This window comes from Phasianus colchicus, chromosome 11 (assembly GCF_987193195.1).
Source record: "Phasianus colchicus chromosome 11, bPhaCol1.hap1.1, whole genome shotgun sequence".
NCBI classification, from domain to species: Eukaryota; Metazoa; Chordata; class Aves; order Galliformes; family Phasianidae; genus Phasianus; species Phasianus colchicus.
In genome coordinates this window covers 12,741,216-12,765,905 of record NC_143446.1, presented here as the reverse complement: position 1 = coordinate 12,765,905, position 24,690 = coordinate 12,741,216, and the positions used below count along the sequence as shown (strand labels likewise).

The following is a 24,690-nucleotide window of genomic DNA, read 5'->3' as shown; positions in this document are numbered from 1 at the left end:
GCACTGAGCATTTATTCAGGCAGGAAAAAAAGGCCAAATTCCTGTAAGGGAAAAATATTTTGCTAAGGATGTTTGTACAGAGCTGCACAGAATGCTTTACAATACTCCATCGATTATCAGTTTCAGTAACAAATCAGAACATACCGAGCTGTGTTTTTGTGAGCAGTTATGACACAGATCAAGTAACCTTGATCAAAGAGCTCCAAAAACTTAAGCAAATTAATTTGTAATTTTGCCACAGATGGAAATGCACTCCAGAAGAGACAATCTGTCACTCCATATGCACCGGTGAAATCAGCGCTATCGGCACTCCTGGCCTGGGACAGGGGCACTTACAGAAGACCTTGGGTGGGAAGCTGAGTGCTCAGTGCAGGTGGAGAACATTTGGCTGTTATCTTCTTGAATATTTGGTATTACCTGAAAAAAATCAAGGTGTCTTCCTTTCACCTGGTGTCCATCAAGCTTGGAGAGGGGCTGCAGTGTGGTGTCAGGTGTCCAGAAGGGAAAGGGGTGGCCAAATAGCACTGTCCTAACAAACACTATGCTAACAGAGCCCCAAAAAATCCTTTCAGATGTGGAGAAACAACAGAGTCCAAAACAGGCAGAGCAGAGAGGGCAAGACCCAACACTGCAGGACTCCAACAACCCCAGTGGATGCTCCCAGGAGGAGATTTTGGGATATCTTTGTGTGTCCTTTCATTTTAAATGAATTCCTGAATTTGGGGCCTAAGCCCCTGTGTCCCTAGAACACGCTCCTAAATAAACATGGTGTATCTGGAAGATGCAGATGATCAGAATATTGACAGAAGACAATTTTTTGCATGGTGTACGTTGCATGTGGTGTATAGTTTCTATTGTGTTGGTGTTCAAACAGATATATAAACGCATGTTGTGCAACTACTGTTAGCAGTCACTGCTCACACTGCTTAACGAGGACAGTTCTGAAGAAACACACCACCAGCCCACCCCCCATGCCCAAAGCCATGTCCCTCAGTGCCATGTCTACATCTTTCTTTATCACCTCCAGGGGTGATGAACCCATTGCTCCCCGGGCAGCATGTGCCAATGCATTGCCAGTCTTCTGGAGAAGAAATTGTTCCTAATACCCAACCTGAGCCTGCCCGGGCACATCACCTCTCACATTATCACTGTAACCTTGGCCTTATTGCTAGTCAGTAACAGAGGCAGCTCACGGCGGGACACTACAGCATGTTGAGCTCTGCGCTAATCCCGAACAGAGCACAGCACGGCTCGCTCTGCCGCCCCACACCCACACCGTCAGCGGGGCGGGCGCTGCTGCGCTGGGAGCCGCGCCGGAGCAACGGGAGACGTGGGCGGCAGCGTGCGGAGCGACGGACAGACGGGCTAAAGGGCAGCGGGCTCGGGATCGCGAGGGGCGGCGTAGAGAGGTGGTCTATGGGAGCTCCCGGGGCTTCAGTTCCTTGGGAGGGTAAAGGAAAGGTGGCGAGGCGGGGAGAAGTCTGCACGGGCTCCCATGCGCGCTGTGTATTATTCCTGGTACTATGGCCCCTGCTACAAGCCCTGCTGGCACGGGGAGCGCAAGGTCGCAGCCGGCGGGGACGGGAAGGGGCGGGCGCTGGGAGTGCCTTACCATGGGCATGTGCTTGTGTAATATCCCTTGTCCTCTTGCAGGAAAAGTGCTGCAAGTAAAGCTATAAAAATCCTAAGACCCCCACCTGGAGCTCTGAGTGCGCCCTCCGCTTTCCCTTTCCCCACTGTCGCAACACGGACGGGCAGCGTCCAAACGCTCCTGGAGATCGCGTCTCTTTTTTTTTTTTTTTAGAGAAAAAAAAAAGCAGCACAGAGGTTTGCGTTCAAAGTGCACGGTTGTTTTGCTGCCCGCAGAGCTGAGCGATAGCAGCAGGAGGCTCGCTGTTCTCACCAGCCCGCTGCAGCCCCAGTAACGCACCGCGCCGCCGGGATGGTCCTACCGGACACCACCGAGGACACGCAGGGCTCCGGCCTCGCCAGCGTGAACCCCGACCTGGCCAGCGAGAGGCTGACGGCCTCCTTCTGCGTGCCGAGGCTGACGGCCGTGCTGGACGGCGGGGCTGAGCGCACGCGGCTGCGGCGGGCGGTCGGTGAGTAGGGCTGGCACCGCTGTGTGCCGGCTGATCCCCAGCGCACGCTGCGGGGGTAACGCTTCTCATTGCCTTCCAGTGGACGTTATCGAGAGCGACCCGGTATTTAGCAGAGAAAATCAGTACTTCCAGAGCCAGAATGAGCGGTACGAAGCAGCGGTCAGAAAGGCCGTTCACGTCCGGAAGAAGATGCAGGAGATGGGATGGAGCGAAGACGGACCTGAGTCTGTATACATTTACAGGTGATTTTCTTTGTAACGTACAACTCGTCTGTTGTTGAAAGGTTTCCTTGCCAGGAAGAATCAGCTCAAGCACAGGCTGGGAGAGGCCCGCTGCAACAGATCGGGTCCTGACAGAAACACACTGCAAGTTTTCAGCTGGGCAGCACATCTGGGAAGGGGAAAGTTGCTGCTGCACACAGACACAGCTGAGAGTGCAGCAGTGCAACGTCCTCACTGCACTGCTCAGCACAGTCAGAACGTGAAGTGGTGCCCTTCTCTTATGTTACTGGTTTACAGACAAATCTGACACTTCCTTTATCTGGAAAACCCACACTGCGTTAAAAGCAAACAAACACACCACTTAATTTGTAAGCAAATGGAGGAAAGTATCTCTCACAGTCCTTTCCTAAACATTTTCTTTTCTTAACACCTGGCAGGGGGTTGAGCTCCACTTTGTAACTCTTTGCCCCCTTCCTTCCCCTGCCGGTTCGGCGGGGTACACAATCAGTAGGATCAAGGTGAGGTGCAAGTTTAAAAGCCTCATTCAGAAGAGCAATGCCTGCACCTCACAAACCATCACTGACGCTCAAAGTTATTTTCCAGTCTTTCATCACATGAAGGATTATAATTTGTTACGTTAAGCTCGGTCTCCTATGGTGAGCGGCACCGATAAAGGGGAAGTTTTCCATCGAGAGCTCTTGGAGTTGGTAATTACTGCAGCCCTCTCTCAGAAGAAAAACATCCCAGATTTTAAAAACTCCACCTCTGCTTGCTGCCCTCAGACCCCCCATGCCAGGAGCTTCGGCCTGTAGGATCGTGCTCTGCTCAATTAAGGCTGCAGGGAAGCACAGCTCTTTTCTTATGAGATACCAGTCAAGCAGGAACTTCTCATTAACCAAAGTCCTGGTGTCGGGCAGCCTGAATCATGGACAGACATTTAAAAGCCAGCTTTGAAATGAGTTAAAGTAACATTTCTGGACGGGCTGACAGGGGTTTATTAAGTTTATCTCTGTTAATCAAAGCAGTTTCATTTTAACTGCTTCTTTGTTCATATTCTTCCCCGCTTTTTCAACATGACTGATTCTCTCACGGGTCCATTATAAAAAAATGCTCACGGTCATTTGTTAAAAGTGAGAAGTGTCTGCTTTGATGCTTCTGAGAGCACTGCAGTAAAGTCAAGTGAATGAGAACAGCAGTGCCATTTATTTTTAGGTGTGAGACTGCACATATTCAGCTTCTGGAATAGAGCTGTGTGCATCCTAAAAAGCACTATCAGCCAACCCCATGGCACATGTCTGACCAGCTAATAAAACAGGTGTTACCAGGATGGATTTGAATCTTTTTCCACAAGAAAAAAAACCACATCAAGTCAGACACAAAGAATTCACAAAGCTGTCAGAGACATGGGACCAATGGAGCTGGGCGGTGTGTTTTAGGAGCTCGGCATCTGCTCCTCAGAACAGATAATTCCTCCCAGAGCAAATGAAATAATGAGCCAGTGACATTTAAGTAAAGTGTGTTATGAAAGAAGGAACAAAACCAGCATGAAAAATCACTTTTCCCGCAATGCTGTATTGACGCTGCACATTGTGTTGAAGATGACAACACAGAAATCAAAATGCAGCAGGTGGTACTGCCTAGTAACTGCCACCACGTCACTGCCTCATTAATCACATCCCTGGAACTTCATCAGTGTAAAAATACCACTTGTGCTTTCTCCCCAGGGCGCTTTCAGGAGATGTAGCATTTCTCCTCCACCGGGTCTTCATGAGAAGCATTTCGGTTCTGGGCTCAGACAAACAGGTGGCCAAATGGATTCCTCCTGCCACTGAATATCAGCTCATAGGAAGCTATGCCCAGACCGAACTGGGACATGGTAAGGCTACAGAGAAATCACAGTTAGTGTAGGATGAAAGGCTCTTGCCCACATTCTCAGGGGATGCGAGTTCAAGCTGTCTGTGTCACTCAGGTGGGGATCCTAGGGAAGCATGACATTTTCTCAGCAAGCTGGAGATGCTTGCCTTTGGTTTGCCAGTGCAGAAAAAATAACAAGAGTGAGTGTAGGTCCTTGTGGTAGAAGGGGTCGGTCACCAGCAGCCAGGCAATGTGCCCCAGTACGGTCTGCCTTGGAGATCTCTGCAGATGGTGTGTCCTGCAGCCACTGGGGAATTCCAGAATTCCATGCTTCTCAGCAGGAGGGTAAATCCCAAAAGCTCAATAACATCCATAGCAGCTTCTAGGGATGCTCCCCTCTGTCTGATCACCCTCATGATACACCAGGATATTTTTTATTTTTTTTAAAGGAACTTATCTTCAGGGTTTGGAAACAACAGCAGTCTTTGATATCAGCACACAGGAGTTTATACTGAATACACCAACAATCTCTGCAATGAAGTGGTGGCCTGGAGACAGTAAGTACCCTGCATGATATTTCTGTTTTCCTCATTTGCTTCCTTCTGTTCCTCAGTCTGCTTTGCTTAAGCTCCATGTTTGAGGGTCCAGGTGCCAGCAGAGGACTTCAATAAGAAATGCAAACACCTTGGGGCAATGAGATCTAAGGGTTTTGTACAACTTTAAAGGCCAGAAGGAAGTCAGCATTATCCGTTAAAGCCCTTGGAAACATCTGCCTCTGCAGGAATCAAATCTTTGTAAATAGAACTCAAAGGACCAAAACCTGCAGGCAGATAATTCCTTGAAAACAGACAAGTCTCAGCATGAAGAATTTGAGAGTGAAATTCATGGCTTCCCTCAGGAAGGTGTTTCACATGAAAAACTTCAGTCAGTCATTGATAGCTGGATCAGATGCTCACCTGCTGCGTCCTTAGAGCCCAGAGCAGCTCAGAATGCAGATTTAGGCATTCTCCAGTTCCCAGCACCTGTCGATTGCACCCACCCTGACCCACGTACTGGCAATACCCAATATACAATCAGCATTAACTGCTGTGAAGCATTTGCACTGTGCCTAGTCTTAAGGGAACGTGGCTGTTTCTCTTCTCACAGTGGGAAGGTCAGCAACCCACACCGTGGTCTTTGCCCAGCTCTACATCCACGGGAAGTGCTACGGTGTGCATCCCTTCATTGTGCAGATCCGCAGCCGTCAGGACCATTCACTGTGCCCAGGTAAACATTTCCAGACACTGTTGCATCCCTCTGGCAACATCACCCATGTTGGGGAAGAAGAGATGAATGTGCCCTTCCTTTGAGATTCCCAATCCAATGCAAAATGGGGAGAAAAGGGGCCAAGCGGAAGTAAATAGGCTGTTTTCTCGTGTTGCAGGCGTAATTGCAGGAGACATTGGTCCTAAAATGAATTTTGAGCACATTGATAATGGTTACCTGATGCTGAAGAATGTGCGCATCCCCCGAGAGAACATGCTGAACAAGTTCTGTGAGGTACGTAAGGTGTTCAAATCACAGACTGCCCGGTCAGAATCTCATCACACAGCCAGAGAGATGACTGGGATGTGCCTAAATTTAGGACAAAAGTCTCCCTTTGAGGTGTATGCAAGTCTCTGAAGTTTTATCAAGGGTAGAAGTTATCCAAATCCTAAATGAAAATGTGCTGCTGGAATTCCACATTCAAAGGTTATGAGATGGTAGAATACACCTAAATAAAAAGCAGGAAGAGTTTGTCTCTTCAAACAAATTGGTTCCATCCATCACACAAGGGAATACTCAGCCCTGCACTCAGTGCAGTATTTCAATGTTAATCGTACACTATGCATAGAGATTACACATCTTTCTGTAGGGAGAAGCTGCACTATCAAAAGACGACATCTAAAATCCTCTCTCTATTCTAGGTTCAGCCAGATGGCACCTATATAAGGCGTGGGTCACAGAAGATTAACTATTTCACCATGACTTCAGTACGCATTTCCCTCATTTCAGATGAAGTTATTCTACCTCTAATGAAAGCGTGCACCATTGCCATCAGATACTCTGTGGTTCGCCGCCAGTCCAAGTTGAAGCCTGGGTAATGCCACACAAGTCTGCAGCGGTGGGAAGGGACCTGACACTGTGTTCATCACTCTGTATTTTCAGCTTCCCTTTCAGTACTTCTTTGGCTTATTTCCTTGTCTCACTGAACAGCTCGGCAATTCACACAGACAACTGGCTTTCCTTAACCAGCCTGCCCAGAACTGCCCAGTCAAAACAGACAAGTTACTGAATTTTAATTCTGTCATACTAATGGATGCAACATTAAAACAGCTTCCAGCATCCATAGTTGATTTTTCAACAGTAAATTTTCTTAGTAAGAATCCCTGTAATTTTTAGATGCTTTCATTTGAATAGATTTTTTAAATTCCCTCTTAAATCTGCTTCCAAAAGCAAGAAGATCCTCGTGACAACACAGCTTGTTTCCAGTGCAAACCAAACACAAGAGCACAGCATGCTGAGTTATAACAACTCATATCATCAGTTGAAGCCCCAAGTATATTGAACACAGCAGAAGAGGTAAAGAACATAAAATAAAAAGCTTAGAAAGCTGAAAATAATTTAGACTGAAGTGTTTTCAAAGAAACTCAGGAGTTGACCCAGCACAGAACTGCATACTTTTAACCAAACTCTACATTCAGAAAGTAATTCTAGCTGCAAGAAGCTTTTCTGTTTTCTATTTGGCTCAAAAAATTAAAGCTGCTGACAAAACAAAATAAAACAAGCGTAGGTGCAGCTGTTAAGAGAGGCTTAATTATAACCTTGTCATTTCCATTTCACATTGAACAGGAAGCAGTGTCAGAGCACAGCTGCCTCTGCCTGCCTTGCAGGAGCATCAGCTGGGGCTGCCACTCTCCTTGCTGACCAGAGAAGCCAGTTTGAAAAACAAGAGCTTTTCAGGGTGCAGTGCCACCACTTCAGCTACACCACCTACCAACTTGCTGCCCTAAAAGAGTTTCTCCTCTTCCTCTCACACAGTCCCTGCTTGCCCTCTGTACTGACCGATGGTGTGGAACTTTTTCTGACTTGACAGCCCAGTTCACCAACACAGCAGAGAAATGACTGTTTTCCTAATCAGGCTTGTCTGCCAGCTTTGTGAGCTGGAGGACAGGGACAGGGAGAGTAGGGAGATAAACCAGACCAGATCCATTTTCACTTACTGCTTCTTGGTAATGAAAAATGCAGTTCAGTACCAGTAACCATGCCTGTGTTTCCATACTTCATTGTTTATCTCCCAACAGGGAAGAAGAAGCAAAAATCCTTGACTACCAGACCCAGCAAGAGAAGTTGCTGCCTCAGTTGGCAGCAGCCTATGCCTTCCATTTTATCAACAACTACCTGCATGAGCTGTTCAACAGGGGTTACAGAGAAATCCAGGGGAGGAATTTCGACTCGCTGCCAGAGGTGAGCCACCATGGGATCAGCTCCTACAGCTATTCTGCACGTAATGCTCCTCTTCCCATCCCTAATTCTCAATGTAATTTAGCAAACTGGACAGGCATTGCTCTCATCACCAGGTAACAGGCTGAAGTGCTAAAAGATCAAACACCTTAGAATCAGAATGGCTTGGTTTGAAAGCAGCCTTAAAGATCATCTAGTATCCTTGTCCCAGGCCCGCAACCACTCAGCAACAGCATCTGCTGTACCACCCCAAATTTTTGGCTTTGGGAGCTATTGCAGAGTGAGATGTCCTTGAAAAGCCTGTTTGCCTGATAAAGCCCTTGTTCCCAGTAGCTGGTGTGGCAAAGCTGTATTTCACAACTTCATCTACAAACACGTGCAAATATTCACTTCTGAGCCAAAACCAAAGCTTTTTACATAGACAGAGCATAAGATTAGGCAACTGGAAGCCTAAACTAAAAACATGCTTTGAACAAAGACAGCCAAAGCCACTGCTGCTTGAGAGAAGCCCAAAAATGTGTAAGCCAACCATATCATGCCCAACACAGGGCTGCATGGCATCCCAGCAGAAACCAAAGGCCAGCATGGGGACTGGGTGCTGCACTGGCAGGCAAAGAAAGATCTCATGCCTAGGAGCATACTCAGAGGATTGCTTTAGAACGTTTTCATCATTCATACTGTGTTTTTCTTCCTTTTTATCTTTTTTTTTTTTTTTAATTATTTAAAAAGCTTCATGCATTTTCGTCAGGCTTTAAAGCCATGGTTACTCAGTACTGCACGTCAGGACTGGAGATTTGCCTCAGGGCATGCGGGGGACACGGTTACTCTTTGTTGAGCGGACTGCCTTCCTTGTACACTAAAATACTTGCCTCTTGTATTTATGAAGGGGAAAACACCATCTTGCTCCTGCAAACTGCCAGGTAACAATTCAAATTCATTCCGTTGAAAGCCTGCCCCTTAATTTATTCAACTTCTACCTCTTCTGCTCCAAAACCAGTAAAACCAGCTACTCCTTTCTCACAGCACCTTCTAAAAATACAACTCAAGCCATAACCCATTCAAGTTTTCTGTCTAGTAGGCACAGGGGTGTGTGGGAATTGGACTCTCTCTTCTACTTAGGGTTTTGGGGACATAGGCAGGTGCTGTTCTGCATAACCTAGTTTTCCTCTTTGTCTAGCAGTGCAGCAAAAGTGTTGCTATACAAGTCCTGCAGTTTCTTTTTTCTAAGCAACAGACATTACGTGATATTGGTGAAGTGACTTTGATTCAGAGAAGGCATAGTTGCTGGATATGATTCTAGGTGAGTCATGCTTCAGGAACACCAAATGATTATCCATAGCAGATGAAATCCAGGAAAAAGAAACCACATCTACTTTAACTTTAATAATGTGTGCTTTCACTAGAAGGAGAAAACCAGCATACTTCCCACAGACGGAGGTGCTACAACATCCCTCTGTGTATGTATGCATACACTTCTGCACTCGTTATCACCTCTTCTTGAGAAATTCCATCCTGAAAGTTCATCACTACAGATTTCTATAGCATTAAATGCAGTAGACAAGCTATCCAAGACCCATCACAGATCAGGCTACTATAAATACCATGCAAAACAAAAGCTCATCACTTAGTCCATTTTGGGCTGCTGATGGGATAGGCTGCACCTTGCTATTTCCCACCCAACCCAGGGAGGCCCCTCCTCACCTCTGGCTTGGCTATTTGCTATGGAGATCATGAGCGTGGCCTGATCTGATTTTTACACTCTTCCCAGGTTCTTGATTAAGTGCTTCACAGCAGCTAGTGCCGGCCAGCCCGTGCCACCATCTGTCACTTATCTGGCTGCAATGAAACCCGGGAAGTGTCCTGCCAAGGACAAGTTGGATTTCCTCAGCCCGGACATTTACACAGAGGCCTATCAACATGCAGCAATCAGGTCAGTGAAATATGTTAAGAGCTCAGCTTTCTTCCTTGCTTTAAAGAGAAGTAAAATAATAAATTCCACAAGAATTGGAACCATCTACTCCTGAAAATGTGTGTGTTAACCCCTCCCACAGGATTAATAGCTGTGGCAGATGTTTAATAGGAAACTTTCATATTCAGAACATCAAAAGTTCGTAAGCCATGTGCTACATAAAAACTGTATTCTACAGAGAGCTGATTCTATACAAAGCTGATGACACTGTTTAAGTAAATCCCAGACCATATTAGTGAGTTGCCAACCTTTAGGCAATTGAACTTTGTGCAATTCTATACAACAAGTTAAAATTTTACATGCCTGAGAAAGTGATGTTTGTGTTCAATTAATAACACAGCAATCACGGAGCCTTTCATTCCTGTCTGTAGTCTTTCAGCTACTCATTCAACTATTCAACACAATTAAGAATGGTATTGTGCATGGTCTCTTAAGTATTATGGATCATAGAGGTGTCATCTCTGAAGACCAGGTAAACAGATGCACAGTTCTGCAATCACTCACACTGATAAAAAGCAGAGTCATTACTCTGAAAGCTTTGGTGAAAGCTCTGTTTGGAAAGACAGCAAAACAATGTAACATCAGTCTAATGTTACTATTGGTTTCTTTTGTTCTGCAAGCTCTCCTTAAACAAAACCTAAGAAAAAATCCAGAGGCCTCTAATAAACTATAATGGAAGCTAAAGGCAAAAATCTCTTAGTACTTGAGTAGTTTGGGTGCTTCTCCCTGATTTGTTCTTTGGTTTTCCATAAGAGTTCCATCATACTGAGCCAACTTTAAATATCAGAAAGCCATTTTGCTATGTGATCACACACAAGTCTGAGTATGAAACGAGTGCATTGTGGGCTGCTATATTTATATTCAGATGTGTTTTGGATTTGTTTTTTTTCCAATTTTCCAGACTGATAAGCAGCACAGCAGCTAAACTACAGGACTTGATTCAGTCAGGAGTCGAAAGGCATGAGGCGTGGAACCAGTGCACAGTGCAGCTGGTACAGGCTGCAAAGGTTAGCAACGTTTTTGTGCTCATCTGACATTTGTTGTTAGGATACAGTATGCAGTGGAAACAGCACAATTAGCCTAAAGTCTCAGTGCTTTTTAACGATGTGTATTCACATACAAGGGACACCACAAAGATCAGGGCACCACTGTGGTCTGCACGGTAGAAAATCACACTAGGAAGCAACTCCTGATCTGAAGACTTGGCTATCAGGCTAGGCCAGGTAGAGGCTAAAGGGCAGAAACAAAAAGCTGCCACCAGCACTTTCCACAGCCTGCAATTAGAGCATACCATCTCCAGCTAATGCTCATCTTTTTTACAAGAACCCTGTATTTCTGGCTTTCAGATGAAAGCCTCCCCAGTGCCATCCTTCTAAAAGCTGGAAAAGCCATTGTAAGGGTGAAACATGCGCATTATTATTTTTTTTTAATCTGCTGCTCTCACAAGGAAAGATAAAAGTGGGGAAAATAATTAAGAATGATGGTAAGTGCAGTCTTAATTACTACTGGAAGAAATCAAAGTAGCAAAGTCAAATAAGAGACCTAAAAGCAGTTCCTAGTTCACATAGATTAGATAGGCAATCTGCTCTTCTTCAGCTGAAATAGGATCAGGACAACAGTATTAGTTTGCCAAAACAAGGAGTTAATATAGAACTAAGCAGAAAAGAAAGCAAGAGGGTAGAAGGACTCTAAATATAAAAGAAAGCCAAAATCACTTATACTTCAGTAACTCCAGGAAGCAAAAAATCTTTTTTAATGTGGTTACGTGCAATTTGACTGCAATTATGGTGGAAGTCTCCCTTTCTTCCTAAACTGAGGAGGGTAAGATTTTGAAACAGAACCATGGCTTATTTCAGCCTCATTCAGTGTTTAATGAAAAACATCTTATTGTAACCTGTGCTTCATCCAGAACCAACCCTAACTGAAATGGACTTAGAAAGAAGTCCCCCAAGGGAAAGAGGAACCCTACACATACCTAAACGCAGCAATAACATCTAGATGATTCCACAGAGGAAGGTGTCTGAGGGGACAGCCACCTACTACTCAGTCAATAAGATGAAGTCTCTGATGAGGCAAATTTTCTCAGCAAAAAAAGTGAAATTGTTTCAAAACTATTAGAAGTATTGATTCTGTCATGCTTATAAGCACAGCTACTTAATCTTTTCAAACAAGAACTCACCAAGAAGAGAGAGCTGGTACTACAAGTTCTCAGTAACAGCGTTATTTGTGATCATCTGTCTGCTGTGTGTCACTGCTGATTTTCAATTACACAGACTCAGCGGAAGCAGCAACCATTCAATGCTGTAAGCTTAATAGAAACAAAATTAAAAAAAAAGAGCAGAAGAAAAAGAGGAGGAGGAGAAGCAAGACTCTTTAGAAAGAAACTATTTCCAAAGAGCTTAATACACAGGGAGAGGATCTGGGCCCCCACTGCTTCTTGGATACTTCAGGGAAAGTAACAAAATCTTGTCTCCACCATAGCTTTAAACCCATGACAGCCTGCTGCTTTCTTGGGGTGCTTCTGTGTTTACTTTCCACTCACACCAATGGAGACTCATTGCTGCCCTGGCAGCTGTATGAACAAATGCCTGCCAGCTCTCAGCAAGGTGGCTCAGACACCAGTGATGGCTTTGCTGCAGTCTCCACAGATTTTAATTGCTTGAATAGACACCCAGCTTCTCAGGCAGGTTCTGCAGTCTGCGCTGACCTCCACGCTGCTTGACCACGCTGCAGTGCAGGTGTGCCTTGCATACACCCACAGCTGGGAGGAGAACTGTAGAGCGAAGGAATGAAGCCATGCAGATACCAACACTACTACCCACCCAGAGAAATATCAGCATAACAAGTCACCCCCACAAACAGGTGGAGTCATCTTGTTTCACTCACTCTGGAGCTAGGCTGTGCTGAGCTAGTATTTCTGTAAGTGAGCAGATACTGTCAATGTCTGACCCAGAAATCATCAAAAGCAAGAGGTAAGTATGACTGTTCTTCCACTGACGATGTTTTCAGAGCTGAAGCCATATAGCCACCGACTCCAATGTACCATATGCCCAACAGAGAAATTTTTCTTTTGCTATATATAACTAAAATTCACTTGGTAGAGATTGACACAAGCACATGCTAATGCATTTCCATCATATAAAATCTTCGGGGTATTCATCAAAACTATGTGAACTACTGCCATGATTTCCGAAGCACATTTCTCAAGTTTACACATACCAGCATTGACTGCTTACACCCCCAATCCTTTCCTCTACTGTTTTAGTGAGACATGAAAGCAAAATGCTTAGTCAACCAGCAGACAAGGGATACAGACTGGAAAACTGCCAGTGAAATGAAAAGGTTTTATATTCTTTGTGAGAACATTTGCGTCACTTGGCCTACTAAAAGTGTTTAGAGGTGCATTCACTGTTGATTGTATTTGTTTTCCAGGCTCACTGCCACTACATCACTGTGAAAAACTTTGTAGAGACTGTGGAAAAACTTGAGAACACGGCTGGCATCCAGAACATTATGAAACATCTTTGTGATCTGTTTGCGTTACACGGTATCTTCTCGAATGCGGGAATTTTTTTGCATGATGGATATATAACTGGAGCTCAAATGGACATGGTCACAGCATCATACCTGGACCTCTTGGGGATCATTCGGTGAGCCATTCTAGCACAATAAGATCACAGCTATTCAGTTTCTCTGTGCATTAAATATAAAATGGTACTGCTGTACCTATGGCAACATGCTCAGAGTCAATTCACCTTATTCAGTTTTTATTTTCATTGCCTGGCAGCTTTAGAAATTGACTAAAACATCTACACAAAGCTCATTTTCAGAGCAAAATACATCTAAGATTTCAGTTCCCATACAATCACTAGATTAAAGTTCAGTAACATGAAATCCTGAGGTATAAAGCAAGAAATCCTGAATATACCATCTGCAGCAAAGCAAAAGCAGGAAAATACCCAGTCAGAACATCACTTAAAGGAAACAGCTACAACAACCTATTATACACTGCTAAGTCTGCTTTAGCTGCACTAATATAGCCCACTCTGTTGCCATGGCTGACTTGCAACAGGTACCTAAGCAGTTCTGACTACAGCCAGATCAGATGCATCTGCTCAACACCATTCATTACTAACCAATGTGGCTTCTGAGATCTGATAAGGTTTTAACTTACCACAGCACTCACAAAGGCTTTTTCACTACTCATTGCTGTTAAGAGCAGATTAGCTTCTGATGCAGAGAAATGAGAAGTGTGTGAAATCCTACTTAGGTCACCTGAAGAGAAACAGGAACACACCATAACCAGGAGCTGAACAGGACCAAGCAAGTATTTTTGGAACTAATCACGGAATTAAAGCAGTAACAATCTTAAGACTTTTACTCAGGGCTTTAATAGAACATGCCTCTGAGGAATCAAAGCAGAGCTTCCTGTGCAACGTAGGCAAGGGGAAAAACTGGCACAAGCATTTCAAACCAAGGAACTTGCGTAGCTGACTTTCACATTCATCTTTTTTCTTTTCATCTACTCCTTAGGAAGGATGCTGTTCCACTAGTGGATGCTTTTGACTTCACAGACAAGAACCTGAATTCTGCACTTGGCAGTTACGACGGGCAGGTTTACCAGCGGCTTTACGAGTGGGCTCGGAAGGCACCGACCAACAAGCAGGTATGGATGCTGGATTACAGCCAGGCAAATTCTGTATGAGCCAGAGCAGACATTATTTGCTTTTCTTCTAATAAAAGCCATGCGCATATAAGTAATTGGAGTAAGACCTCTTGTCTGTCATTATCTCACTCTGAACAATGAACCCTGATTCTCCAGTTATTCCTCCTATAGCCCTTGCTTAGGCAGGAAGCAGCTCGTGGGCTAGATGGCAATGAACCACAGCTTGAGCAAGGGAGCTGGACCAGCCCCAGTGACCAGTATGGTTTTGATTTAGATGTATGACAATGAAGTAACATTGCACAAAGTAAACTAAAACAAAAGCATGTTTATATGGTTGACACTACAATTCTAGATGGCTACAAAAGCAGGATATTTTCCATTCACCAGTAGTTCTTCCAAGTACTGGTGTTTATTATTTTTTTAATAATATGCTCATCCAGAAATAGTATAATGTTAAATAAAGCGATTTCATCCTTTGTCTTTAGCATTTTACTTTCCTTTCTTAATGCATCCATATTGTGGAGAAAAGTAAAATCCCTCATGATGCAAATGGCTACTGCTCTGTTTGCCTTAAGTGAAATTTTTACTGTGGTAATCAGCAATTCCTTTGAAATTCTACAGCTGAACACAAAACTTGCCTTTAGCAAACATTCCAGTTGAAGCACATTTTTTGAAGTTAAATAGTATGCTGTCACATTTGGGATGAGAAGTATTGTGTACTGGTTATGAAGGACAGCGAACATTACAGGGGAAGAGACCTTGCACATAGCTGAAGTTAGTGTTGTGGGTTGTTTTTTAATATGATGTAGTTTCTGCATTTCAGAGATCAGGAAAACAAACGTATAACCTGCTCTTCCTCCTTAATTACCATTAATTCCCTTCCACATTCTCTTTCCAAACAGATAAGCCCAGCCTATGAAAAGTATTTGAAGCCACTTCTTCACAACAAGCTATCGAAATTATGAAGACTGTGATCTAAGTGAGATCACACCTGCTCTTTGCAGCAATGCATTTATGAAGCATCAGTATTATTAATCAGAGATTAATCATCAGTTACTTACTTGCAATTGTGACAAGTATGAAACAGGATCCTTAGCCAGCCATTTGCATTTAATCAGAAAGAAGCTAAACAACTCTGAGTGGTACCCACTTTTCTGAAGCAGTCCAGTCAGAAATAGTCCTGTTTTTGTTGTTTGCTTACTTGTTGGTCCTTGCTTTTGAGGAACAACTTATTCTCGTAGATTAAGAAGCATGTTAGAAAATGCATTTGTTTGGAGAATGGAAAGAGCTCTGAACTTGCTCTGCAGTCAAGGATTTCTGGCTCACGAAGAATCACACACAGCTGATGTCAACTTCTGTCTGCAAAGATTACTTTCCCATTAACAGAGTCATTCATACTGTCTTTTGATAAATCTTTGATTGCAATAAAGTCTATTTGGAATACTGCTTCCCTAGTTATTATACTTGATAATTACGAAAAGGGGAGGCTGATCCAGGCCCCTCATTAATTTGCTAGTAAATGAAGCGTTGCAAGGAACACCTTGTGACTGATTATAATGCAGTGACGACACAAATACTTTCTTACCAGCAGTTCTGCTGCACTTCATCAGTTCAGCTTTTCTTCTCTGCTTTCAGAAGAATGAAGCTTTCACGATGTCTTAATACAAAAGTCAGAACCCCTAAAATACATGAAGGGGGAGATAAAATAGGGCAGAGGACAGGCCTTCTAACTGAGAGCTGAGATGCAAGGCCCCAGGCTTCAGAAGGCTGCAACAACCTGAGGAACCCTGATCCCTCTTTGACATCTCTGAAGAGCAACGGTCCACACTTTAGGAAGCAAACCAGCTGTGGTAAGAAACCACTGTGACAAGAACTTCAAGGGAGAATGTGATCCATTCAATCAAAATAAACACTGAATCTCTACTCTCAAGAGAATTAAGTTAGAACATAACCAGAAATTGTGTAAGTAACAGTGACACAGTGGCCAAGAGAAGCAGGAATGGCTACATGAAATTAGCTAAGAACACAGAACTTCAGTTCCTTGACTTGAACATATCAGAAACAGCACTCCACAGTTAAAGATACAGGATCTTATTCATATTACATATATAAAAATCCATACGTGATATAAGCAGCTATCAGATAAATCACTAAAATGGGATAATACTGCTTAGCAGCTACAAGTATTTTTAGGTGCTGTGTTCCCTCTCTCTCTACAGGAAAGTACAAATCCTTGCCATCCTTCTGTTGGTCAAAATGCCTAGTTTTCCAAACACTTTTTTTTTCCTGTGATGAGGACAGCTTGATCAACTAGTTAAGACAAAAAGGAATGAAGTATGTCAATAGTGAAAAAGAATGGAGCCCTAGCAGAGTATCTGTGCTATTCTGCAGCACTGAAAAACAGGCTTTGGGGTTTTTATTAAGTATTAGAGTTCTAGAAGACAAAAAAATACAAGATAGTATTCTATATTTCACATTTTATTAGCTTCTTGCTGGCAGGCATTACACTTGGGAATAATATTGCACCAGGCATTAAAAATATGAATTCTACCACAGGGACATTTTGCATTCAGAATCCAATATAAATATTTCTAATCATATTTCCATGGCTACAGATAGTATTTGGTTGCTTGATTTATATGCATAGAAAGAAACAGTTGTCATAACTGTACGAAACTGTACTTATCAAGTACTTTTATAGGGTGGGATTTTTTTTCCTAGAATATTACAATACTGTTTATTGATTTAGAAGCTAAATTAGTCTACGTGATAGCAGCTTTTCGCCATCTGCCTCTTAGATTCCGTTTGTTTCTTGCTCCCAGTGGCAAAGAGTTAGATGGATTAGAAACCATTTAAACTGAGGTAATTTTAGCACTTTAAGTTGCGTCAGAATTGTGTTAATGACACAAAATACCCTACTGTACTAATTCTCCGGACTCCCTCTTTCAAACAAAAAGGTGTCTTGACTGAACAGGCACATGCATGTTTTTATTCCGGACGAAAGGACAGAACTGCTAGAGAATGAAACTTCTCTAGTCCTTAATGATAAACAATAAATACTCATATATAAAAAAAAAAAAAGCCCACATTGTTACTTTAGCCAAAATCCAGACTCTCTTGGCTTTACTGTTCAATTAAGTCACTAGTAACTGAAATGGCTCCTGTGGAGTCAGAGTCAGTCATCTGTTTTTCGTGCCAGTCTACAAAAAGTCCAGTTGTGCTCCACTGTGTTTTCATTGGCACGCTCACTCATATGATGAACTCTGGTATTCCTGATCGTGAAGCCTTGCTTTGTGATGTACTCCATCAGATGCACTCTAAGAGACACTTCCTGGTGGTAATCGCATGGCCCAAAAGTGAAGGAAACCTGGCAGTCCCTGGTGTCCATCATATGCTTATTCCACTTCGTGAAGTGGTTTGAAATGCCTTCCAGTAACGAATGGACTTTTGTTGTGATGGTGAGCTGTGTGATGATCACAGCCACCGGGTTGGAGTACTTGGACAGCTTGCGGGTGCTGGACAGCTCCACCACCTCCTCAAAGGTATCCACAGGATACAGAGGCTTGGGGTCATTGAGACACTGAATCAGAGGTTCAATCTGATAGAAGTCTGCTTCCTTCCGAAGTAGGTCAAACTCCTTGAAGTCCAGTGGCAAAGTTAGCTCTGAGGTCCTTAAGAAGTTAAGAACGTAACGGAAAAGTGGTCCATCTCTGTCAATGAAGTAATTGCCCTGAGAGTCCCTGGCAGTGGGGAAGTCTCCCCTGAACATGGCCCCAAGCATTGAGTCAGGATATCTGGTGAGAGTTGTGAGGGATGTCGTATACATGTGTCCACCCACATTTAACGTGACTGGATCAGTCATCTAGAAAGAGAGAAATCGCAGAGTTTATCAAGCCATGACAAGAAGGCTCACCAACACGCATGGCAAATACTGTTTGAGAACTGGTGGCTCTGGAGGGAACCTCACTTCTCCCAATTGAAGTCTTTCAGTGATGTTTAAACCTGAACAAATCCAAGCCACCTAGCAACAAGGCACAACTAGACAGGATAACAACATTTACAAAGCACATTTTGAGAATGCTTTAGAAATCTTAACAGAGCTACTGTCACAGAAGGCACTTCTGCACTTGAGGAACAAGTTTTTTCATATTTTACAGAAGAGGAAATGAAATCAGAGACATTTCCTGAAGAACAAGTTTACGTGAATGAGGTCCATCAGTGCTCCTCGCTTTCAAAATCTCATTCAAGAATAACAGCAAATCAGCTGAACAAGTCTTAAGACTTTTTCACCCTCAAAAGAGGAAGACAGTACAAGTTTAGGCACAAGACAAAGAGCTCACAATCAAAATAATCCATGCATTGGTTAAGAGGAATTATTAAAACAAGAGAACTAAAGCCTTCCAGCTTTTAATTCTCAGAAGAAGCATTTATTAGAAAATTAGCATGCTGCGTAGAAGAGGGGGCAGAGCAGCAAACCAGTCTGCATCAGCTTCCAGATAGTACATGAGGAAGCAAGAAGAAAGCAATATAAATCCCATCTGGCCACCAATCCTAACAATCAGGACTGAGGCCAGACAGTGAGAAAAAAAAAAAAGCGACATATGCACAGCAGCAGAATGTTTAGAGAATGAGAAGAGGAGAAAAATAAGATGTATTTGTCTGATTTGAGACAGGGCTTAAAGGAAAAATATTTTTTCCTTATAAATAATGCAAGAAAGTCCTTAAAATTATAGGCAAGAAGCACAAACTATTTTCAGTCTGTGTGTGTTAGGAAAATGGTAACAGTGAGCTTAAGACATCAGTTAAATTCTTGCTGATTTTAGCTAGGATATATGAACATGAGCACATCCCACAAATGGCACATACGACAAAGCACTCCAGAAAATGTAAGCAAGCTGTTACTACATGCACAACTTTCGTTCTCACATGGTGAAGCCTCAATCTACACAGGACAGATCAGCAAGGAATCTTACCTCAAGATCTTGAAAGCCCAGTTGTGCTGCTCAGTACACACACATTCACACGGGATCACTTACCATATAGCCCCAGTCTCCATTATCCATCTGTTCAGTTGCTGAACCACAGTACTCCAAGTTGAACAGAAGGTTATTGAAAGAGTATGCAGTTCACCTCCTATTAGCTCCCTGCAAAAAAAGCACACAAAACAAAGAACAAAACATGGTAGACTGTTCAGTACCTACAAGAACCACCAAAGGTGGTTTTCTAATCAAAGGCAGGCTCTCTGCCAGGACAGCATGCAGTTATAAAGCCATATTAGCAGAAGAACCTACAAACGAGCTTTTCCCTGCATCTCCCTCTGCACCACCCACAGCACTGCCCCCTGAACACATGGTAAGCACTCTCCTGGCTGTTCTGACCACCCCAGACCTGTTAAATAACAGCCATGTGCCTCTGAGAATAAATTCTGTTTACAGACTACTTCTCACCAGGAAAACTGCAAGTCCTTTGAAGGACATGTGTCCTTTTCTCAATTAAAAAAGTTCATTTATTCACCACTCAGGTAACACGCACGACCCATTAACATCAGCCAAAATTCCCATGCTCCACTTTCACACTGTGCGGATTAAATCAAGCACAAAAGTCAATGAACAGCAGGAAAAAGAATTCTCACTGCAGAATTAATAATTCAGTAGTGGAGAACTGCAATTGATAACAAGAACATTAATCTACAAAGGAAGAGCACGAACGGACTTCACAGACACATACGTGCTCTCAAAACAGACCTCTTTAGGGACAAGCAAGAGGACATTCAATGATGCTCCAACAAAAGCAATCTGAGCAGTGGATCACGCTGTAACTTCCCAGAAGATGTGGAACCACCAGCTTGCATAACAAGGGCATGGGCTGCACACAAGCATAGCAAGGGAAACCCACAGCCCGGCTTATGCAACCCGAGGGGAAAAAGGCACGAGTGACCCCCAACACAGTGAAGATCTTCCAAAGGTGGCCTGCTGTCCATGGACAGAGAAGGCAGCAAGCCTGTATTCCCTGCCCAGAATCTGCATCTCTGCTACAACTGCTGGAAATTTAGGTCAGCCTGTTTGAAGTAGGGTGCAGCTTCGTAGTTTTGTTTATTTTTACATCTTAAAGACAACACAGCTACTGAGGCTTCTGCTCCCAGCCTCAGTGCTGGCAAACTTCAATGCACCATCCCTCAGCTAAAAGGAGCTGGAAGATTTAAGCCAAGACAGAGTCCTGCTTTCTCAAGCACCAGTTCACAGCTAATTCCCAGCCAAAAAAAATGACTCTTCCTCCTCATTCCCTGCAAACAAGGTTGGTATCATTCACCACAGAGCAATGCAGCAGATCATCCCCAGGCTCTGCTATCCTGCCCAAAGCCAAAGCCAGGGCTCTGCAGCTCCCAGAAGCCAGGCCCTTGGGAGCCACCTGTGTGAGCACAGCCTCAGTGGTACCTGAGATGTATTAAGAGAAGAAAACACAAAATCCCTGTATGAAAATTATGAGGTCAGACAACAGAAGCCTATGGAATTAAGACACAGAACAAGTCATACCAGGATCTTACTTTCACAAATGAGAGATGCAGCACGCCTGAAGAAAGCATATTAAATCACACACCCCCTAACAGCAGATAAACCTGGAATGCTTGCTCTTTTGCCAACATTTGTAATTGTTCGGTTTTTTTTTAAACTGCTGACAGATCAAGAAGTGAAGTCATTCAGATTTTCTCTATTTTGACTTGTCAGTCAAGTACAGCTCATCACCTGTTACCAATAGTTGAGATCCCTTTGATTCCAGTTGTTTTGTTTTTTTCCTTTAAGGAACAGGTACTTGCAGCTGGCCCGCTGCTCAAATACAGCACCAGGATAGCATGCAGACACATTAAAACCAGTGGAGAGACTGCCTAGGGTTCTGACATGCAAGAAAAACATTCACTTGAAGAGGAAATAATGCAGCTGACCAGAAATGTCACTGGCAATCACAATGTAAGAGATCAGCAGTCTTTTTATAAACTTAACTGGATCTTCACACTCAGAATATTCCAAAGATAGGTAGATGTCCATCAGTTACTTGAACACATGGAATGACACTTTGTTATTCTGGACAATATCTAAGCCCCCAGTACAAATTAATCTGGACTTCGCCCCCCCTCCATGCCTGTACAGGGGAAGAAACTGACTACACTGCCTGTCCATTTGATGGCATGAACTCATCTTTGATCACAGCACTGCTATGTAGCAGCACAATGAATAATTTACGAGAGCAATTAGCAGAAACGAACCCAGCCCTCAACACAGAAATGGCAGCAAGAAGTCTCACTGACCTTTGTGTAAGAGTCCAGACTTCTACACAGACCTACCTGGCAAAGCTCGCAGCAAGAAGCACAGCACACAGACACTACAAGGAGGCCATGGCAAAACACCTGGATGTGATCACAGCTACCTGCTGCTTCCCTGGTCAGCCTGGCAGCACCAAATTTTCAGACAACTTCAAAGGCAAAAATAGCTCTGTTCAGGTACAACCAGAGATAAGGACTAGCAAACCACATCATAACAAGGGTGGGGAAATGGGCCTTTAACAATTTGCCTTTTAACAATGCTCTAAATTATTCCTGAATGAAAGTTGGTGATGCAGGGGCACGAAGAACCTCACTCCATCTGTACTCCAGGACAAACAGCCTCAAGCCAGCGCCGGTCCATGTCACACAGTATGCATCACCCAGATACAGAACCTCACCAGCACAGCTACTTGTGTCCAGGCAGCAAAGAACAGGTGACATGCAGATCATCCCAAGACAAATTGGCCTTAAAGGCCATAAGAAATGCTCACCTAAAACAATTCTCAGCCAGACCAACTTCTGACACCATTTAAGCCAAACAGGACATCATTCTCTGGTGAGAACACAAACACACCAATGGACTCACAGCCAGTCCTGCTTTCACCAAGCTTTTCCTGTCAGTGGGGAGAAGAACTACAGCACTAACATGGTTGTCAATGCTGCCACCATAGTCCAAGTATATCCAGCACTAGGAAGGAGCAATAAGAGAAAGTACCTCTGAAGGAAAACACTGAAGTCACCATTTTGTAATAAATACACCAAATTGGATACCTACATTTATAAAACACTCACTCTTACTTAATATTTGATGACTCAGAAGATTACAAGACTATTTACTAGGTTACTGCAACAGGTAGTCTCATTAACTTCAGCAGGGCTTCTCCCAGTTAGCTACTAACATGCAACCATTTTGCGAGCTGAAATTCACAAAAAGCAAATGAGAGCTGGCTGATTGTCTGCATCTGTGAACAGACACACACACATCCAGGACAGAGCGGGGGGATGCCAGCAGCACTGCCAAGTGTTTGCACTGCCGGGACTGCATACAGCACACTTGGCCAAGGGCACAGACTGCACACACTGCACCTGGACAAAACCACAATGGTTGTACCATCCTACACAGTCAGATGAAGGAGGAGAAACGCACCCAGCAGTCTCAAGTCAAAAGGCACACATCACCTGATCTGCTCTGAATGCTTTTCAGCTACCTTGCTCAGAGTGAAGGACACAAACTGTTTATTGCCTACACAAACTGTTTAGTCTCAATAGGTACTGAAGACTTCAAGGTCAATATAAAGTTGACTTCTAATAAGCTAGTCTGTATTTATACAGATAAATACCTGTGGTTCAAGCTACTCTCCCACTTAGTGAGCTCACTGTCTCTCACATTTGGATCTCCAAAGATGAGAAAATGAAACTCCTGCTCTCAGCAGCTACACTGTAAATGGACAGCCTCTCTAATCCTGAGCCAGTCTTGAAATCTGAAGGCAACTTTTTATTGTAAATCATTACCAGTGACTCACCTGAATTGACAATACCTCAGCTAGTGTAATTAATGACTGTCCTCCACAGAAATGCAGAGCAAGGCAATAGTCTGCAGAGCAAACCCAAGGCCCTACAGTGCTGAGCTACCCCAAGCAATGAGCTATGTTATGGAAACAACTGGTTACCAAAACATCTAGTAATACCACAGCTTGGCATGGCTGAAGGATGAATCCCTCACCTACACACGTCAAGTTTACAATGATTAACACAGTTTATTAGAACGTAACTTCTCCTTACTTTCTCTGTTTCTTTTGGTTAATATTTCAGTTTTCACCTCAGGCAAGAGAGCAAAATACTAACAGTGGCCACTCAGCATTCTCACTCCTTTATGCCTAATTGCTTCACTATGAATTCTAAGCTCTGAAAGTTTTTTTCCCACAGCTAAGGAGCTCTATAACATCCTGGTTTGGGTCTGGGTTCTAAAGCATCCATTTATCTCACAGATGCTTGAAAATCCCACCTCATTATTACCATATGACCCTCCTCATGCAGGAGTCCAAAGACTGTAACTGCACCTTCCCTGCTCCTGCTGGAGCCAGATGCTCCGCACAGTGTCAATAGTTGGCTTTACCCACATATCTTGTTCTATGGCACCAGTAGGCAGCTGTCTGCATGGGGAAACATCTCCAAGCAGTGCTGGATGAAGGCAGGTGTCAGGAGCACAGAGCATCCTGTGCAGCCAACAAGGCTGTCACAGGGACCGAGCAGCAGGAATCCTCCTTTCATGCCCAGGCTCGCAGGAGGAGCCGGGAACAGCAGCTTTCCATCCCAGAGGAACGCACAGTAGGAAATCTCACCCTGAGATCGCAATGATTCAGCAAGGATGCTGGACACGACTGCACCGCTCCACCCGCTGCCCCCAAGTGCCCAATGCCTGGATACAGCGCCTGGATAGCGCTCCCGGCCCCAGCCCGGCCCTCCTGCACAGAGGGGCAGCAGGAGCTGCCATGCCCAGGTGCAGCACCCCGCCCCACGCAGCCCCCGCCCAAGCTGAGGGCCCAGCACCTGTCGCCCTCCCATAGAATCCCAAACGACACCCGGGCACCCCCAGCCCCAGACACCCGCAGTCCCACGGGGGGCCCGGCCCCGCTTTTCCCCCGCCCAGGGCAGGCTCCGGCCGCTCGCAGCCCCGCGTTTCCCCCCCACCCTTCCCCAGAAGCGCAGCCCGGCCCGGCCCGGCCCCGCCCCTCCCGCACTCACAGGCGCAGCTCCCGGCGCTGAGCAGAGCCCGGCGAGGATGGGGACGACTGAACGGGGAGCAAAGCAGCCGCCGCGGGAGGGGAGGAGCGGAGGCGGGGTCTGACACGATCTCCTCCCCGTCTCTCCGCCCGCTCCGGTTGGGTGAGGGAGGGAAGCCGCCTCCTTTCACCTCAGGGCCGCCGGTGGAGAGATCTTGCTCCGCCCTGCGCCTCCGCGCCAGGCTGCCGTATCATTGAAGCGGAGAGACGGGGACAGGGGGGCGATGAGGCCGCGGGCGGCCCCGGCGCCAGGAGGCGATGCCGCGGTGGGCACGCACAAACTCGGGCCATGCG

The 24,690-nt window shown here is 44.6% G+C and overlaps 2 protein-coding genes across 3 annotated transcripts; one reads left to right on the top strand and one right to left on the bottom strand.

Annotated features, from left to right (window-relative positions):
• The first annotated feature begins 1,222 nt into the window (after positions 1-1,222).
• On the top strand, positions 1,223-15,632 carry ACOX2 (acyl-CoA oxidase 2). Of its 2 annotated transcripts, none has more exons than XM_090148319.1 (15): positions 1,223-1,409; positions 1,867-2,102; positions 2,182-2,344; positions 4,048-4,199; positions 4,627-4,734; positions 5,324-5,443; positions 5,601-5,716; positions 6,124-6,296; positions 7,501-7,663; positions 8,390-8,580; positions 9,429-9,590; positions 10,531-10,636; positions 13,062-13,279; positions 14,163-14,295; positions 15,198-15,632. In XM_090148319.1, the coding sequence occupies exons 2-15, from the start codon at positions 1,943-1,945 to the stop codon at positions 15,258-15,260; spliced, it is 2,028 nt and encodes a 675-aa protein (XP_090004445.1). In that variant the 5' UTR covers positions 1,223-1,409; positions 1,867-1,942; the 3' UTR covers positions 15,261-15,632. The 2 variants fall into 2 exon arrangements, with proteins under 2 accessions (XP_090004445.1, XP_090004444.1); XM_090148318.1 differs by having other exon boundaries at positions 1,805-2,102.
• Positions 15,633-15,789: 157 nt separating this feature from the next.
• Positions 15,790-24,498, bottom strand: KCTD6 (potassium channel tetramerization domain containing 6). Its single transcript, XM_031606551.2, has 3 exons — positions 24,359-24,498; positions 19,332-19,439; positions 15,790-18,157 (listed from the first exon to the last, which is right to left on the bottom strand). Exons 2-3 carry the CDS (start codon positions 19,356-19,358, stop codon positions 17,471-17,473), a joined length of 714 nt encoding a protein of 237 aa, XP_031462411.1. The 5' UTR covers positions 19,359-19,439; positions 24,359-24,498; the 3' UTR covers positions 15,790-17,470.
• Positions 24,499-24,690: the final 192 nt, after the last annotated feature.